At 43.6% G+C, this 17,895-nt stretch overlaps 1 protein-coding gene across 3 annotated transcripts in view; it reads right to left on the bottom strand.

Moving 5' to 3' along the window:
• Nucleotides 1-17,895, bottom strand: part of hspg2 (heparan sulfate proteoglycan 2) — a 102,003-nt gene that overhangs the window by 44,983 nt on the left and 39,125 nt on the right. For all 3 annotated transcript variants that reach the window (XM_065961083.1, XM_065961084.1, XM_065961085.1), the window contains exons 4-28: nucleotides 12,814-12,923; nucleotides 12,577-12,635; nucleotides 12,141-12,313; nucleotides 9,488-9,613; nucleotides 9,140-9,337; nucleotides 8,938-9,057; nucleotides 8,576-8,707; nucleotides 8,022-8,166; nucleotides 7,095-7,252; nucleotides 6,842-6,982; nucleotides 6,580-6,743; nucleotides 6,314-6,493; nucleotides 5,927-6,123; nucleotides 5,114-5,261; nucleotides 4,489-4,616; nucleotides 4,191-4,277; nucleotides 3,998-4,056; nucleotides 3,640-3,704; nucleotides 2,943-3,083; nucleotides 2,567-2,740; nucleotides 2,102-2,281; nucleotides 1,892-2,010; nucleotides 1,660-1,771; nucleotides 501-614; nucleotides 142-269 (exon numbers count right to left, since the gene is read on the bottom strand). In XM_065961083.1, the coding sequence (XP_065817155.1) occupies nucleotides 142-269; nucleotides 501-614; nucleotides 1,660-1,771; nucleotides 1,892-2,010; nucleotides 2,102-2,281; nucleotides 2,567-2,740; nucleotides 2,943-3,083; nucleotides 3,640-3,704; nucleotides 3,998-4,056; nucleotides 4,191-4,277; nucleotides 4,489-4,616; nucleotides 5,114-5,261; nucleotides 5,927-6,123; nucleotides 6,314-6,493; nucleotides 6,580-6,743; nucleotides 6,842-6,982; nucleotides 7,095-7,252; nucleotides 8,022-8,166; nucleotides 8,576-8,707; nucleotides 8,938-9,057; nucleotides 9,140-9,337; nucleotides 9,488-9,613; nucleotides 12,141-12,313; nucleotides 12,577-12,635; nucleotides 12,814-12,923 (3,358 nt within the window). The remainder of the gene's footprint in view (nucleotides 1-141; nucleotides 270-500; nucleotides 615-1,659; nucleotides 1,772-1,891; nucleotides 2,011-2,101; nucleotides 2,282-2,566; nucleotides 2,741-2,942; nucleotides 3,084-3,639; nucleotides 3,705-3,997; nucleotides 4,057-4,190; nucleotides 4,278-4,488; nucleotides 4,617-5,113; nucleotides 5,262-5,926; nucleotides 6,124-6,313; nucleotides 6,494-6,579; nucleotides 6,744-6,841; nucleotides 6,983-7,094; nucleotides 7,253-8,021; nucleotides 8,167-8,575; nucleotides 8,708-8,937; nucleotides 9,058-9,139; nucleotides 9,338-9,487; nucleotides 9,614-12,140; nucleotides 12,314-12,576; nucleotides 12,636-12,813; nucleotides 12,924-17,895) is intronic.

Raw genomic sequence — 17,895 nt, 5'->3', positions numbered from 1 at the left:
GACTGTTTGATTTCTAGTTATTATTGGGGCATTGGATAAAAGAAGTGCTGCACACAGTTTGCTTTGCCTAATCTAGCATTAATAGTAGTAATCCACATTAAACTGACACACAGTGAAAAGGCTTAAGAGACATGAACTCACTGGTTGCTGGAAGAGGTTCCAGGACAGGGGCAGGGCTGGCAGGCCTGAGCACCATCCTTCACAGGGTTTCCATAGTAACCAGTCTGACAGCGCTCACACCTTGCCCCAGCGGTGTTATGAAGACATTGCTTTAGGGTCAGGACACACACACACACACACACACACACACACACACACACACACACACACACACACACAAACATATAAAAAGATGTGTTGAATATACAGTACTTGCAAGTTTGTTTCCACAAGTTGGGATTTTCCAAGAAACCATTAGTGCATTCCACTGCAAAGATTAAAGCAGGTTCAATGTTGGCAAAAAAAAAAAAAAAGAGCGAAGAAGAGCAGCATGAACATACCAGGCACTTGCCGGTCTCCGGGTCACAGCCGCTGGCGTGACCATTGCAATCACACCTCTCACAAGTGCCCAGGTAAAGGCCGGAGGTGGTCCGCGTGTAACCTTCATCACACTCCTGCAGCAACATGGAAAAACACTTCAGGTGAGAAACAAGTGATGGCTAAGAAGAATACATCTTTGTTCCATGGCAGCAGGGAAGACATACTGCAATTATCAATGTGGATCGTAGTGGAAAAGGTTCAAGACCTTACTGGGCTATTATTAACATGCTCAAGCCTATATTTAATGGTCTTACTATTTTTTCATAAACTCACTGATGTGCTTTGCTTCCACTGCAGGGATCAGGAACTAAACAAAGTCCCAGAGACTTTATTTCAACCCAAAAAAGGTCCCTGATAGAACTTTCTGAGAGAGCAGAGACTTTGGGGTTATGGAGTTCAGGGCTGAATATTTCTAATGGGTGGAGTAGATGCTGCATTTAGAAGAAGCTTTCAGATGTCAGCAGAGTAATTAGCCTAATTTTCACAGATATTTGGACGTCAGAGACAACTCAGCCAACTGTGTGCTGGAGGAAGCCTTTTGATGCCTTGCAAAGTAGTTCCTGGGAGTAAAAGTCCAGGGTTCTTTTGGTGGAAATGCAGCTTAACTAATTCATCTAGAGGATGGAAGCTCTAACTCGACCTTGCAAATAATAGTTTGACAATTCATTTTTCCATTTGGTTTGGATGAAAGTGAGATTTGGAGCCTTTGGGGAAAGATTTTCTTTGTTAATATAGGGGTTGGCAACTCCTGAGTAACCAACAAGAGCAAACTAGATTTTTGAAAGTATCTAACTAAGACACTGTGAAAGCCACTCCCTAAAAGGGCCTCAGTATTAGTGCAGAACAAGTCCATGAGAATGTGTTGGGGAGAGGACTACAACTACCTTTTTCTGCCATTCTAGTGACTTGCTCACACATTTAGGTTCCTGGAACACCCTGCTAATGGGCAACGAGTGAAGGGGCAGGTAGACAGATAGGCCATTGTGGTGCTTTTGCCAGAGTTTTTTTATTTAGTGGTTACTGTCTGGAATGGGAGGGAATTCTAATAATATAACATCTAATACAAACTGCTTCTTCAGGTTTAAAGTAAACCACCCTTTGTGATATCTGCATGAGTACCTGGCAAGAGGGTCCTCTGTATCCCTGAGGGCAGGCGCACTCCTCCACCTCCAGAGCACGTTCATTACCGGTGGATTGAGGAGCAGCAATGTCCATCTTGATGTCCGAGATACTATTCAGCACAAAAAAAGCACACAACTATTAATATATGGTGTCAAGTGCAATGCTTTTAGAATACATTTGAAGCTTGTAAATGAGCCTATCAGATGCAGAGGAACCTCCCCCCCCATACCTGGTCTCTGCCATCTTGTCTGCGTAGGAGGCCCTGATCATGAAGAGAGTAACGTCAGCCAAAGCCATCAGGAGGTGCTCGCGGGTGCATGGCTGCCCGTCGGCGCGACGCCATGCGGACTGCAGGAGGGATGGAGAGCAGAGAGGAGAGAAAAGTTGGTTCACATGTGTCGGGGATTCAGATTTTTATTTCAACGAAAGGGAAACCCACCTCTCTGAAGGTCACAGTGACAACGCGTGGGGCTCGTGCGAGGGGCTTGGTTTTAGAGTAGTGTTCCAGAAAGATGCCATTGCCCTGGAGAACCACATCCGGCTGACCGTCAATCACCAGCGAGCGCTGTTGTGGTTCAAATTGCACAGTGTAGAGGAGCTCCCCGCCATAAGCCGTCACCTGGTACAAACAAGGTGAAAAGAGAACTCCTTATTCAAAACCAAATAGTGGAAAGGCATTTCACCCCTATGATACTGTGGGGGGGGGGGAGTCACAAGACACCCATGTTGGGTTGAATGTGAATCCAAGGTTCAAAGGAGGCTCACTACGTGGATGAGTGCTGCCTTTTCACTTGGACAACATGTTAAGGCATGACTGAGTGGGACAGAAAGGGCAGAGATATGTAGCTCGACTAACACTTCACAGTTTTTTGCCCGCTCTCTACTTTGATGTTCCCCCTCTCACCTTATCTCCTCTGAAGCTCTCAGGGAGGACCCAGTAGTAGATGTCATTGGGAACGGTGGCGAATGAGCGGAAGAACACTTCAGAGGAGCCTCTCTGGGAGATTCCTTCATTGATAATCACGGTGCTGGCGCTGTTGGAGAGGGAGAAGAGCTGCGCGTTCACCCCGCCTCGAACCTGAGGACCCACAAACAATTTCTCTGAATGAGATGTGAGCTGAGATTTCCATGATCTCAATCTCTGTTTGCACATTGCACCTGGGTATTTAATACCTGAAAAGGATTTGCTGATACAGCATGGCTACGCAAACACCGACTCAAACCTTGATACTGAAAGAAAAAATCCTCCACCCTGTGTCATTTTGAGACTGGCAACCAACCTGATCTCTATTCCAAGTGGAGCTGGCGCACTGTTTGGTGACGCCCATACAGAAACAGCGCAGACAGCCCTCAGGGTTGGACTCGGATAGGTGGAAAAAGCCTTGCTTACACTCGTCACACAGAGCGCCTGCCACGTTGTTCTGCACAGAAACAAACACAGTATACACATGTGATCGATCTAGCTTATAGGCCCACGATACGACACCTAACAAAGCACATTTAAACAGCAGATTTCACAATGCAATGATATGATGCTTTCTTTGATCAGATTTTATAAAAGTTACAATAAAACTTCACTGTAGCTCTTGGTTAGCTACATTACTTTTCTAATACAGGCTTTATTTGTCCTCTGCATTATTGCACTTTAGACTGTTTTTCAATGTTGGTATGTGTCTTTATTCTAGAGAATAAATTATACTATTTACCTTTATTTTTATTTTCAACATTGGTGGGCTATATTTACTTCATATCATGTATTTTGTGTTGTAATGTAACATATTATTTGTTTCTTTTTTTTTTGATCAAATGGGGTTTCATTCCCAAGTATTTCACTATGTTAACCTATACTGCTCATTCTGTCTGTCCTCATGTGCATGTATTTTCCTCATTGTTAAGACATTTGCTGCATTTCTTGTACATTCTTTATCACTACGAGCAATATAGTCACTGTAGAAGTTTGCAACACTGATTGTGTACCTTGCAGCTGCATGGTCTGCTGTTGGAGCTGATGGTTCCTCTGTTATCACACTTGGAGCTCGAAGCTTGGAAAAAAGAGAAATGGAAAGAAGATGACATACTTGGGAAGAAAGTACACCTGGGAGTGTTCCAACCATTCTGCATACCTGAGCCATGACTGAATACTACAGACCATTGTATCGGGGGGGGGGCATAGAAAACCTCATGGTAATCATTACAAAGGGTTAAATCCCCATTGAGGTCATATAACAGATTGAAAGAAGAGATCAATGGGCGGAACAAACCGAGCACAGACGATTTCATGCTTTGAAATGAAAATGTCAAAGACTGTTGTTGCAATTGTGGAACATGTACTCACAGTTAGGAACACATTTTCCATTAGGCAGAAGGGGGTTGCCCTGATATCCAGCAGCACACCTACAATACAACAAAAAATAGTCAAACCGCAAGCGTGTTTTAGAACTTATTGTGCTGGTCACTATCAGTCTCTTTTTTTTTTTTACTTTATAAGCTGTGGCTTAAAAGCACAATAATGACGGCAGTTTCCTCACTTTTCACAGCGTCTTCCTGTGTAGCCAGGTTTGCAGGCATCACATGTCGGCTGTTGGTCGACATCCACGAAGCAGGTGTCGGAAAACCTTATGAAACCAAATTCAAATAGCCAGACATTAAAAACCAAAAAACAAAAGGTTCATGAGCTCCAACAAATACTAATATGAACCCAGCTTTATGGAAGATGCTTTGTGTGTGGTATGCAGATGTGATTTATTACTTCCTCTATTTGTGATGCTTGTATGAACTTGTGTGTGTGTGTGTGTGTGTGTGGTATGGGTGTGTCTGTGACCTTACCGCCTCGAGGTCTCGTAGTAAGGGCAGGGGCACGGCTTGCAGTCATCGGGGCGACCTCGGGTTGGGTCACCGAAGTATCCTGGGCGACATTTGTCACACTGAGGGCCCTCTGTGTTATGCTGGCAGCTCTGTGGCGGCGACAACACAATGATCATTCATCTGACTTTGCAGGAATTTGACTTAAAATAGTCAAATTGTAATTTAATGTTAATTACAAGTTTGATAATTAGGGAATTATTTAATTTGTGTTTGGTTATAAAACAGCACATCCTGTCTGTACTGTCAGTAGGAAGAAGAAAAACAGAGGCTGATTAGCTATGATTTTCAAAAATACTCTCATTTAAAATTTTCTCTCATTTAAACTCAAACACAACATATTGCTTTTATAAAAGAGTAGCTGTTTGATCCTGATTCTAGTATTTATTCAAATCGAATCTAAAGGCTTGTTGGCTTCAAATTCAATGTTTATACTCATCAAGAGTGATTTGGATTTTCTGAACTAAATCTTGGCAAGACAGCAAATGAGAGTATTTCCTTCAAGCACAAAACATCTGTTATGCTAAACTCGAATTATCAGCTATGTGACTGACAGACATCCAGAGCCAAAAAGAAGCCAGCTTTTTACCAGACAGTGCCCGCTGATTGGATCACAGGCGCTGGCATGTCCGTTGCAGTTACAACCAGCACAGGTGCCGAGATAAGAGCCGCCAGGGACGCGCTCGAAACCGGGGGTGCACCTCTCACAGGACAGGCCTGAATATCCAGGAGGACATCTGGGGAGGATCAATGATAGTATGCTCAATCAGCTGTCACAATAACAAAACTAGGACGAAGCAAATTGATGTCTGAAATAAACAACAGATGACTAAGATATGACCTTTTTTATTTTAGAAAGAGAGAGAGGCAGAGATTATATAAAACAAGGCTGATGTGCTGGAATCAAATAGGACATGGTCATAGTTTCTCCAAACACATTTTGGTAATTATTTTCAATTCACTCTTGATGTGGGATCACTGAAATGTCCAAAAGAGGACGCTCTAATTGTTGACAAGGGGTGGGAATGACAATGTAACTCTCAATATGAAACCATACTATTACGATACAGCAATTCTACCATGATGAATAGATTGGAAGACAATCATATAATAATTCATCAAAATGTCTGATTACCTGAAAAAACAAATTGCCACTTAAAAGGTCAAGTGCAGGATCGATGAAGTAATTCAGTGACGCCTCATCCTTTAATTTATTTCACCACCATCTGACATCTTTCCTTCTTCTTCTAGTATCCCACTGTCAGTTTCTTCTTTGGTAAATTCACTTGTGATCAATTCATATTAACATTTTGTCCCAATCCTCTGATGGATTTACTTTGAGAGTCTCTAAACGCACCAAACACCACAGTATCCTGCCAAGTGGGTGTTTTTTTTTTCTTACCTGCACTCCTCCACATCCTTAGCATGACCCATGGTGCTGAACTCCACAGAAGTGGTCGACATGATGATGTCACTGAGCGCCACGCTGACCATGTGGTTGTCGTAGATGGTGCGGATGTTGATGCCGTCCAGGTTGGCGAGCGTCATCAACAGATCTTCTCTGCTCACGGGGCGACCGTTAGAGTGCTGCCAGTTATCCTAACACAATGAAAGTGGGTTTAGAACATGATGAGGCATGTAGAGTGTTTTATCTGAACAGGAAATTAAAGGTCAGAACTTTGTTGTACACGAAGGTTTAACACTTCTTTAGAGGACTTCATCAAAACTTTACCTCTAGATTGAGCAGATTCTGTGTTTGTTTTTGCTAGAATCCCTTTTTTAGACCTACTTCAGTAAATTTGATCTCCTTCTGGTTGACCACTCGGCCCGCGGTCTTGCTTTCTCTGCGGTACACAAGTCTGCGGCCATTTCCAACCAGCATCACATCTGGCTTCTCCACAAGCTCAGTTTGGCCGCGCGCCAATGTGTACCGCACCTTGTACTTCAGGGTTCCTCCGTAGACGTCGATCTGAAATTGGATTCAAATATTTTTGGGTCTTAAGTGTGATGATAAGCTAAGTTAAATCACGTCTGTCAAACATTTCTCTTTTTAACCTTGCTGCCCAGAAACTGGCGAGGCAAGGTCCAGAAGGAGTCGAGATTGAGGAAGCGGCGGGACAGGTCGACAAGCTGGAACTCCTCCATCTCAGGGTTGATGAGGAGCTGGGTGGAGGACAGAGGAGGAGTGTTTGGCCTGGAGGGGTAAGTGACGTTCACTCCTGGAAGCACAAAAAACAAAATTCAGAGACACAAATCCTGACAAGTTTGCTTTTATTTTTACAAGTATTAAGTATTTAAGTATTAATTGCTTCATTGCCTTTGAAGTCTTCTTCCTCAGTGAAGCGCAGGCTGATCTGGTTGCGGTAGCGGCCGGTGCCCTTGCAGTTCTTGCTGATGCCAGCACAGAAGCAGGACACACAGCGGCCCTCCACACTGAAGTGACCATCAGGACAGTTACCTACAGAGAACAGGGAGACCAAAAGAGTCTCTTTAAACATGTCAATATGAATTCAATGTCAAAGAATTCCATCCTTTATTTGTGTGTTTGTGTCAAAGTGAGACGTGATTACCTGGATTTGAACCGGTTGTGAGTGTCAGCACTCCATCTGGGATACCAAACACCAGGCCTTTAGCATTGATGGCCTCACAGGTGTACGCCCCCTGATCCGCCTCCTTCACATCACGAATAGTCAGGGTGCCACGGCCGTTCTCGCTCATCATGGATATCCTGGGAACAGAAAAATAAAACACAAAACGATCCCTTTTATAGAAATGAACTCAGTTAAGGGTCTTTGTTAACTCTGGCCTGGACCGTAAAAGAAACACTTCTGCTGTTGACTCTCACTGTAACAGGGTGCTGAAATATTTTTACACAAAAATCCATTAAACCGTGATTGCCTAACCGCACACACACACACACACACACACACACACACACACACACACACACACACACGCACACACACACACACACACACACACACACACACACACACACACACAGCAGACAACGCCCAAAATGAACATTCTGAAACGGCAACTTTAGGAGTTGGAGTTTCACCACAAATATCTGAGTTAAGTGAAATCACAGGTCTGCATACGATGAGTCAGTGTAGAAACACTGATTCAAGAGGGATATCTTCAGTTATACGGCGCGTCTCAAAAGAGCACGCATCATGGCACGCCAGGTGAGACAAGTGTAAAGAGGATGAATTTTTTCACTGCTGCAAATCACTCAGACAAGATTGGCTTTCACCAGAGGCAGATGTTTTGGGTTTATATAGCATGAAAAAATGGTGTAAAACGTGATTCTTTCCGCAAGTTGCATCAACAAAAGCTAATTTTTAACTTCAGAGGTTTTTTTTTAATTCTTAGTGCAGCATTTTCCCCTGACCTAAAGTCATCTGTAGTATTAGCTTGGGTTGTAGGTCAGTTTAGATTAAATAAAAGGTTAAAAAAAAAGTGGGTGTGGATGCAGCGTATCTCATCAGACTCACCTGTTGCTGACAGGAATGTGCCCCCAGTTGAGTCTCCAGGTGATGATGGGGGTTGGCACTCCCACAGCTTGACAGGTAAACGTCACCGTCTTCCCCCGCGCCGCCTGAACCGACTCCTCTGGTGGGCTTGTCACAGAGGGAGGGGCTGTAAAGTGTCAGGAAGATGAGAACTGTTTTTAACCACATAATAAAATGCACATGTACGAAAAGGCCGGCATGTGACTGGAATGTGGCGATCCGGTGAAGCTCATAAATGCCTGACAGTCAGCGGACACATACAGTGATTCTCGGCTATGGATGCACAACTCCCTTTCAGTTCTTAATGGACGGTTGACAAAAAAGCTCTGTGTCTCAGCCAGAACATGTGTGAAAAGAGGCTGGTTCACAGAAAATTAGTCACAGAGTACAAAAGGAACTCGGAGGGTGACCGCAGAGGAGAGTCAAAAGGAGCAGAGAGGGTGGTGCGAAAAGGCGTGAAAGAAAGGAGTGAAATCTGTGTGAGAGAAGGAATGTACAAACAAGAGCTGTGGACAGCTGTTTGGTGTGAGACTTACTGCAGCCGTACTCATCGGAGCGGTCAGGGCAGTCTGGCTCGTCGTCACACTGGTAGCTGGCCGGGATGCAGGTGCGATCGCTCAGGCATTCAAACTGTTCAGGAGCACACCTGTCGCTGGGACCCTTGGTGGCTGTAGTCATGAAAAATGTCATAATAAAAGCAACATTTAAAAATTGGCAGCAGTTTTTTAAAAATAAGCTTGTTGAAGTTTTTACAGTAAGCTCAGCTAACAATTTCCTAGAGGTAAATTTAAATTGTATCGCTATACAAGAGAGGTTGCTCCATTTAGTACGCTCGTTTTTAAGAAAGATTCCATAAAATGATGACCTGCTCCTTTAAGGGAAGGTTTTGATGACTTACGGCAGTCTGTTTCATCCGAGTTGTCCTCACAGTCGTTGTCTCCATCACAACGCCAAAGCTTGAGGGCACAGCGGCCGTTCTTACACTTGAACTCGTTGGGTTCGCAAGGCGACGGAGTACCTGTGAATAAGATAAGAGGACGTTAGCTGTGGCGTCTGCTGTTGTTTGAGAGCGCGCACATGTCCGACGCCGCGTCACATACCACATCTGAACTCGTCGCTTCCGTCCGAGCAGTCCCTCTCTCCGTCGCAGATGTAGTCTCGGGGGATGCACTCTCCACTCTGGCATGTGGCTTGATCCACTCTGCACGGTCCAGGTGGGCTCGGGGGCCTCGGGGGCTTCTTGATGGTGGTTTTTTGCGGAGGGGTGGTTAAGACTGGAGGAGGCGGTCCTTTGGTTTCTAAAACAAATCTCTTGTTAGACTTAGTTTGTGTTTAAGTCGAGAGCTTGACCCTTACTCAAAATGCTGTGTATATAAAATCCAGCCAGCAGTGCATGCTGACGCCGACCGTGTTTCAAGCTGCTGGCCAGTCATGCTGCAGCCACTCACCACAATTGGTCTCATCACTCAAGTCTCTGCAGTCTGGTCTGTTGTCACACAGGTATTCCATCAGGATACAAGTCCCATCCCCACACCTGTGCTCATCTGGCATGCACGGTCTGATGCTGGGGGTTACTGAGAAAGATGCAGAGGGATCGAGGGAGGGGGGAGGGGATCAAAGACATGCAAGCCAAGGCTAAAGTACAGCCGATACACTACACTAATGATACATCACACAACACACAACAAAGTCAGGTAAAGAACAACAGCATTGACGGGGGTGTTTCAACACAATCAAGGAAATGAAGGATGGTATAGCTTAGTTGTAAATATTCATCAAACCAACTATGTGTTTAAGATCACATAAACAGACTAGACTAGCCAACAAGTCTAGATTAGACAACAGATAGACTCTGTAAACTAGACTAGACACACAGCCTGGATTACACAAGGGAAAGTAAAGAAACAGAGACAAGATAAACGAGTCGAATCACACAGTCTAGAGAACGTGGTGACTGACTTAACAGACTGATAAAACATTTAGGTAAGACCCACAAAGTAGTAAGACAAACAAACAAGATAGATGGACCAGACTGGACGTACAGCTTTGATTAGCAATCCTGACTACATTTAGCAAACCAACTAGACTCAGGGACTAGATTAGATGACCTGACCAGATTAAATACACAGACTAGGTTGAAGGAACAGAGTAGACATACTAGCCAAGAAGGATGTCTAAGACCAACAACAAGTTAAAACACAAAGACTATATAGACTAGACATAGACTAGACACTAGAGACAAAGCCGAAATAGCACACATTTACACCACGCATTTGTGGTGTTTTCACGCATGGACAAAGAACTCGTGAAATTTCCCAAAATGTTCAGGTTGAGCTTCATGTGTGAAGGCAAACATACAATCCATTCCAATACAATCCATTCCAGCCAGCTCCCTAGTAAATATCTGCTATCTACATGAAGTCAGGGTGAGCCGATACGTGAACGCAGCTGGTAATATTTAGAAAATTCCCCCGTGAGCAATCAGGTGGGGGTGATGATGTTTACATCATGTGACCGGTGTGGTCGTCATGCACATAATAAAGCTGCTTCATTCTCTCTTCTACGTGTAGAAATCTAAAGGACAGGAGTGTTTGTGTACTGAATTAACAAGCACAACAGAAAAGAAAAACAAACTAGTCAGACACTAGAACTTGACACTGGTGTGACAAAGACAGGCTAGTAAGATATACTTAAAAACTGGACCTTAGAAAGGCAATAGACATATAGATAGAGAGACAGTAGAAAGACTTGATACACTGATCGCTTGACTGGAACCAATTCTTTAGAATGAAAAAGTGAAAAGGTACCATCATGTTTCCTTCAGTTGCCATGCCTGTGTACAAAGTTGTCAGACTTTCTCTCAATCAAAAGTTGAATGTGATCACGGTGAACATCACTACTCAATCTCATGCCATGCAAAAAGTCCTTCTTAACCAGTTTGCACTATTGGACTTTGTGGTGCACACTCCTACACTTTGCATTGGTGCTTCCATGCAAAACATTCCTCAGGCCACATGACCGTTGCTTACACATGGTAAAGTAAAGGTCATCGTCCATTTTTTTGAAAAATAAGAACGCACAAAATGCTCGACTGTTCTTTCTAAAGGCACTACAGTTTCTACAGTACAGTCGGCTCAGTCACCATGCAGCCGCCATGGTGTACAAACCTGGCACTGCTATAGGCTCCACGGGAGGTAGAGGTTGAGCTAGAAACCAGAGGGAAAAGTTAAGGACACTGCCTCCCACTATGGTGGACCTTTATCTCCTGTAGACATCCTGTGGCAGTCTTTCACATATTCATATTCACATGGTCACCATTTTGATCTGAAGTCACGTCCAGGTTGTGAAGTTCACTTGACGTTAATGTGTTCCAGGTTGCACTCATATGGTGACTGTGACAATATGCTTTCATTTTACAAATGTTCACACTGATCAGCAGCTGAATAAATTCAATCAAACATACCAGAAAGATCACATCATATTTCCATGTTCAACAATTTATCTTTTAACCGCGAAAAACGACCAATGCTAGCATCATTCACCTCCTAGCTAAGGGTACTGTTTGATAGTATTACAATGTAGGCTAATATTGGAAAGGTGTCAATTTTTAGCAAACAAAGTTAGATAGCTTATTGTAATGTTATGTAAGAAAGAAATCTAAAGACAGATGTAAGATATGTGTCCATTGTGTTTGCAAAACTGTTTGTGAGCTTTCTGTGTGATGTTTTGTACACTGTCCTGTAATTATAAAAATCTGTTTTGTGTTTTTGAAGTATCTGCCCTATGGCTACAAAACGAGCTATTATGCTATTTGCAGCATATTTAGATAATTGCTGATAAGTTGATTTTTGTGCACCGTCCTCAATCGAAAATGTCCTTCCAAATTTTTCCCAAAACATTTTCTTTTCAGCTTCTGGTCAATTGAGAAGGAGTGACTTAAAACCACTTGTGAGATTCCCTGAATATAAACGTCTTAAGTAGTAAGAAATAGTAGTGAGACTTTATAACTGTGTGATTTCAGAGGAAAATGGCTGCCTTGTAAATAAGGTCAGTTCTTAACTTAGCTAAGTGGTGTCCCTTTTTTTTCTCTCGAGGTCTTACCTTCGCCGAGCCGTCTGAATTGAAAGCCCTGAACTGACGTGACATAGGAAGCGATGGCTCCCTCCTTCACCACGTTGTACAGCACGCTGCGGATCTGGTCGTCGTTGTTGTTGTAGTCCGAACCCACGTCCAACTCCACAAACACGTCCACGCCGTCCTCTCTTATCATCTTCCTGCAGCGAGAAAGGCAATGCCTGGTGAGACTCCTAACTGTTGGAAGTGCACTACAGATGGTTAAAGCTCTCTAGAGGTAACTTTGGATGTCCTTTAGAGGGATTACTCACTCCTGATTAATTACTGACTGCAGGCCTCGTGCAGTTTGGAAAAAGGGAAAATAAATATCACCTGTGCCAAAGTGAGACACCCAGGCAGCACACAGCTGCAGGGTATCCACTTTGGGTGTCACAAGGAGTGATTTAAGGATTGGTGTTCTTACTTAATGAGGACAACGCTGACTGTCTGGGCACCTGGAATCCTGTTGTAGTCCGACTCCAGCTGTGGGAGGGAAACAGAAACTCAGTTCACGTTGAAATAAACAATCTGGAGCCTCACTTTCAGGCATAAAGTCACACATACTTAAATCAAAGCCATAAAAAACATGCCTGAACCTTATAAGGTAACGTTAGCTAGTGTACTGTAGAGGTCTACAATGTGGGGGGAAAAAAAGACGTACTGTGTCCACCACTGCTTCAGAGATCTCATTAAAAGCTGGTGAGAAGATGTCCTCGAGCTCGGGGCCGTAGACGAGGGAGTCGGTGAAGTTGACGAGAGCTCTGTAATAAACTAGAAAACACAGAAAGGGGAGGAGAGTCTGTCAGTCAGCCACACACACAATAACAGAAAAACGACCACAGGCTCAGTATTAACGTCCCATCTGTTGCCGGGGTTTGGATATTATAAGCCAGATTCAAGTCGTTAAATTCATTAAAGATGAAGTGATATGGGTAACTGTTTGGGAATTATTTCCCCAAGGAAAGCTTCTGGGTTACTGCCTCAGAAAAGAGCACGTCTGTGGCTTCAATAGGAGCCACATACAAATTAAGGCATCTATTTCCATATCTCATATGTGGTATAGTCCGTGCTAAAACCGACCACTGTGGCGTTGCAACACACATTTGCCCTAAGAGGAGCAACACGCTGACACAGGCATGCTCTAGACCCAGATACTCAGATATAACTATGAAACTAAAGTACTGAGGCATGTCCTCCTATTAGTGTGTCTTTCTGATCGTCACAGACCTTGAAACACATTCCCAACATGCTCGGAAATAGCGGCAGACGGCTGCTGATAAAGGCCCATTGTTTCAAAAGACAGCCCTAAGTTCACTGTCTGAAACCAAAATCAATGCAAACAGTCAGATACACAGTGAGTGGATACCAGCCAAAAGCACCGAGGCCACATGTTTGCAACAGACCTCCCGATTGAACGCCGATGATATCAGAGAGCTTGGAAGGTAAGTGGGAGTTTGAGTCAGCATCAGTATTGTGCCAGGAGCTGCAGAGGAAGAGGGGGAAAATCCTCTGTGAATGGCTGTATGAGGGAAGCTCAACATTCCCTCCAAATGTATCAAATCAACAGACGTCAGGCTGCTGTAACGGACGTTATCAAGGGTCAACAAAGTGACATTAATCAAATGATTCACTTTAAAACGTGAAGCTGGTTTTACATCAACAGTGTCTCTGCTACAGTGTCCTTGAGTAAACTTCTCAACCAAGAAAAAAAGCTACACTGTGACTGGCTCTGCCCTCTAATCACTCCGACCTTATACATATCTTCTTCTCTCTGCTCTCTTGTAGCACTCATACTGCACAGCAAAGAAAAAAAAAATCCACCCATCTACTTTATAAGTGGATAGAAACAGATACAATTTTTACATCTGCCTGTCTTGTAAACTAAGCACGCTTTATAATTACGTAAAGCCATTCATGTGTTGTATTATGACGTTATGTACAAGAGGTAACCATGCTCAGGCCCGATTTGTCCTGGATCAGTGTGAGGGCAGGCTAGCAGGGGGAATGGGGAGGGGGGGATAATCATGCTCAAGCACGGTACGGGACTTCTTTGCCTAGAGTGAGTGCGCCCTAATACAGGTAACGATTTTACAGGGGGGGAAAAAAATCACCAGCTACATCCATGGTGGCTTAAATAGAGAGTGATTGAGCTGGACCAAAACATACACTACTCATTTTTTTTACAAATATGAAAGCTAATGTACTGACACTTTTTGTGTAAAAATTAGAATAAAGGTGCATAATGGACACCAATAGAGATGGATACAATCAGCCTTGATATTTACAGTATGTACTATAACTATCGGCAGCAGAGTTACAAACTCCACTTTATTTTGTAAAAATATTGTAATTCAAAGGTCCACACATAGATAATTCTACTAACCCCAAGCATATCAGAGCCACTTTCAATTCCACACATCCAAACTAAGCTTAGCGTTTTATAGGATCATCTGCTTCTGAAGTTGTTCTTGAGCAGATTAGTTCAAGTAATCAACTTCACCAGTCCACTTACAGACAGACACTTGAAACCTTTTCTAATACTTTATATAACTATCATGTAAAACATCTTCATGAGCTATTGGAGTTGTTTATTATCTTCCAAAATGTCAGCTGTATTATTATAATTCCAATGTCACAGGCTTAGCCCATGAAACTTAAAATAGCTCAGGCCCGCAGGGTGCCCCGTTCGCACACTACTGCCAACACTTTGTTAGGACTGGCCTGCCAGCCTCTGATTTCAGGCTGGCAGTGTGGGTTTTAGGGAGGAAGTCAATATTTGTACTGTCTTTTGCAGTCAGATGCTACTTGCAATGCCAAAAGCAAAGAGTCATGTTCTAAATGGGCATCTGCTGAGCCCCTGGTTGCACACATGCATTGTCAAAGCAATGCTGATAAGGAATCTACACAAACACTCGTAGTCGATTGAGGATGTACCAACTCTTGTGTTGACTATTTCCTCCCTTTCCCTTCTCCTTTGATAATTACATATCTCAAGACATGTAGACTCTGACAGCAGGCATTTATCTTGCTTACCAGGAGAGCCACTTAATTAAAAGTTGAAGATTTTGGGACTCACTGGGTCTGTGTGCTTCTCTGTGTTTAAGGCCTGTGGGGAAACATGCTGCCTTACCCTCCACTGCCTGAGCTTTGGCTGGTAAACAGCTGGCCTCTCTAAACCTTCCTCTTTCCCTTCGCACAGCACTGGCACTACAAGGCGTCCCGTTCCTAGTGAGCAAAAAGCCTCATTTAAGACAAAGTAAACTCAGCACTGCTTATGAAAACACACAGTGATGTGAACGTGTAAGAGCAGAACTGCAGGCTTCAACACAGCCTGGCAGGGTGCCTGAGCTCTTGCTTTGCAGGCTGTTACTGTCAGACTTGTTGAAATAATTGTGAAGCCTGAATGTGGTAACCAAAAGACAGGCAACTTCAAAGTTATAGCCATCAAAGCGCCTCATTTGACCCGCATGTAATCTAATCACTTGAGTGGGTCCTCGCCGCTGGGTCTACAGCAAGCTCGTAGCCGCAACTCTCTCTGTGTAAGCCCCCTTTGACGACACGGACAGGCGAGTGTGGAACTGCCACCGCCTAAGATCCTTTGATTAGAGCCCCGGGTTGTGCCCTGCTGCTAACGAGCGGCTCTTATACTTCCAGACTCATTCTCCTTTGCATCACTCACTGATTCAAGCAGAAGGGAAATCCCCTTGTCCAACTCAGCTATACAGCCAAGACTGATGGATCTGTCAAAGAGCACGGATATGATGAATTGGATGGAGAGGAAAGAAAAGGAGCATTCCACACTTTTAATTTTGAAAACTTCTTCAGCTGTTAAAGCTGTTCAGTAGGACTGTGGTGGCTTTGTGCAATGGGCCCCCTCTGAACACATAGAGGCCTATGTAGAAGACAAAGACTTGATTGAGCAGTGAGCCCAGCCTGGCCTTTAAAGCCAAGCCGCATTGGGCTTGACCTTCAACCCCCAAGGTAGCGCCCACAACATCAGCCTGGCACCACCCAAGCCATTTAGAGAGGGAGCGCCAGAATCCATAACAACAAGGCCCAAACCACACCACCTCAAATATCCCATAAAAAATATTCAACGATACATTTTTTCCCCATCAAATGTTTTTTCTTCATCCTCTGACCTCTGACTCATATCCATCTCTTTCTTAATCCCCCTCTGCCTTACTGTAATATATTCATATACCAGCTGCCTCTGTATCAGCCTAACTCTTGTAGACAGGACCCCTGCTACTTAACCCTTTTGTTGGTGCTCTGCCAAACAACTCTGTCTCCAAGTCCACTCATTGCCCTCTGGGGAACTTCATAGCTTTGCAGTTAAGCTTGCTCTGTTGTGCCCTCCCACGGTTTGCAATGTAAGCATTAAAAACCAATATTGTGTATTAACTTGGACTCTTCTCGAAAAGGTGGTCCAATTCGCATTGTCACGATTCTTGAACTTTAATATTAGGTTTGATACTATTCATATAAAATGATATCAAAATCTGTTTCGATACCATTGCAAACAAGGAAATCCTTGACAACCAATTTCTTGATTTAAAGAGCCACAAATTACAAGGAAACTCCTGCACACTATCTAAATGGCAAAAAAAACATTGGCCACATTTAGGAATCGTTGCCTACATGCCCATTTTAAAGTATCTCAGTTATCACTCGTCATGTAGTTGAACCAACCTGTGAAACTGAATGGACTGTTTTCTCTTGCTGCAGCTTTTGGCCAAAAATCTAACTGAAGATCTGTATTTTTTTTTTTTTTTTTTATTAAGCTTTGGTACTTTTCGATCACATCAAACGTCAAAATAAGATTGTATCATTTAAAAAATAAATGGTATTGAAAAGTATCAAATGAATAGAAACATTTGACCTTACTTCCAATACCATATTTTCCTTCCTGATACCTAAACGTATGAACCAACCAATGATGAGTACCGATACCAGAGGGATGCTAAATAATTTGGCACAAGGCCCACTAACTCTCTATGGCATAAATGGTGCTTCCTCTCAAAACTAAAGCCTATAGCCTCCTGCCACATCGCTGTTCACGAGTACACTGTATGTAATCTGTGAGAAAGCTGGTTTGAATCAATGGGACAAGACATCTGCATGAGGTTAGAATTACAAAACACACTTTTCAAATTAAATCGGGGAATGCATTTCTGCAAGTGTTGGCAGTCCAGAGAGATGAACAGCTACACTAAATGTCATTCCAATTTATCTTTTTTTTTTTCAGCTGGAAACGTCAGTGTTGTCACTCGAGTGAGATAAACTGCAGCATTACTCGATGGAACAAACCCCATAATTTTCCCTTGGCATCAGAAAGCACTGGGAGACGCCTGCAAGACACTTGGAAAAACAGACTCGCCGGACTCAATCGCTGCATGCCCGAGCTGAGTCTTCCTTGGAATGTTATCTGAGAGTGTGTTTGGAAATGAGAGTGCATAACTGAGCGAAGCAGGTGACTGGAGAGTGTGCCAAAGACAAGAGAGGAGAGAAACTGCAGCTTCAATAAAAAAAAAGGAAGGAAGTGCTTGAGGACTTACTGTAGTCTGGTTCGGGGGGGCTCTGTATGTTCCCCAGATATGAAGAATCCAACGAGTGTACTATGGCAAGCAATAAGGCAGAGGAGCAAAGAGCAAGAGACAGAGGGGGAAGCAACGTGACGCAAAGGTCAACAGGGCACAAACAGGAGCCAAGGGTCAAGGATCGAACAAGAAAAGCGAAACAA

The sequence above is a fragment of the Labrus bergylta genome, chromosome 12, assembly GCF_963930695.1.
Source record: "Labrus bergylta chromosome 12, fLabBer1.1, whole genome shotgun sequence".
Lineage (NCBI taxonomy): Eukaryota > Metazoa > Chordata > Actinopteri > Labriformes > Labridae > Labrus > Labrus bergylta.
This window is presented reverse-complemented; position numbering and strand designations above follow the sequence as displayed.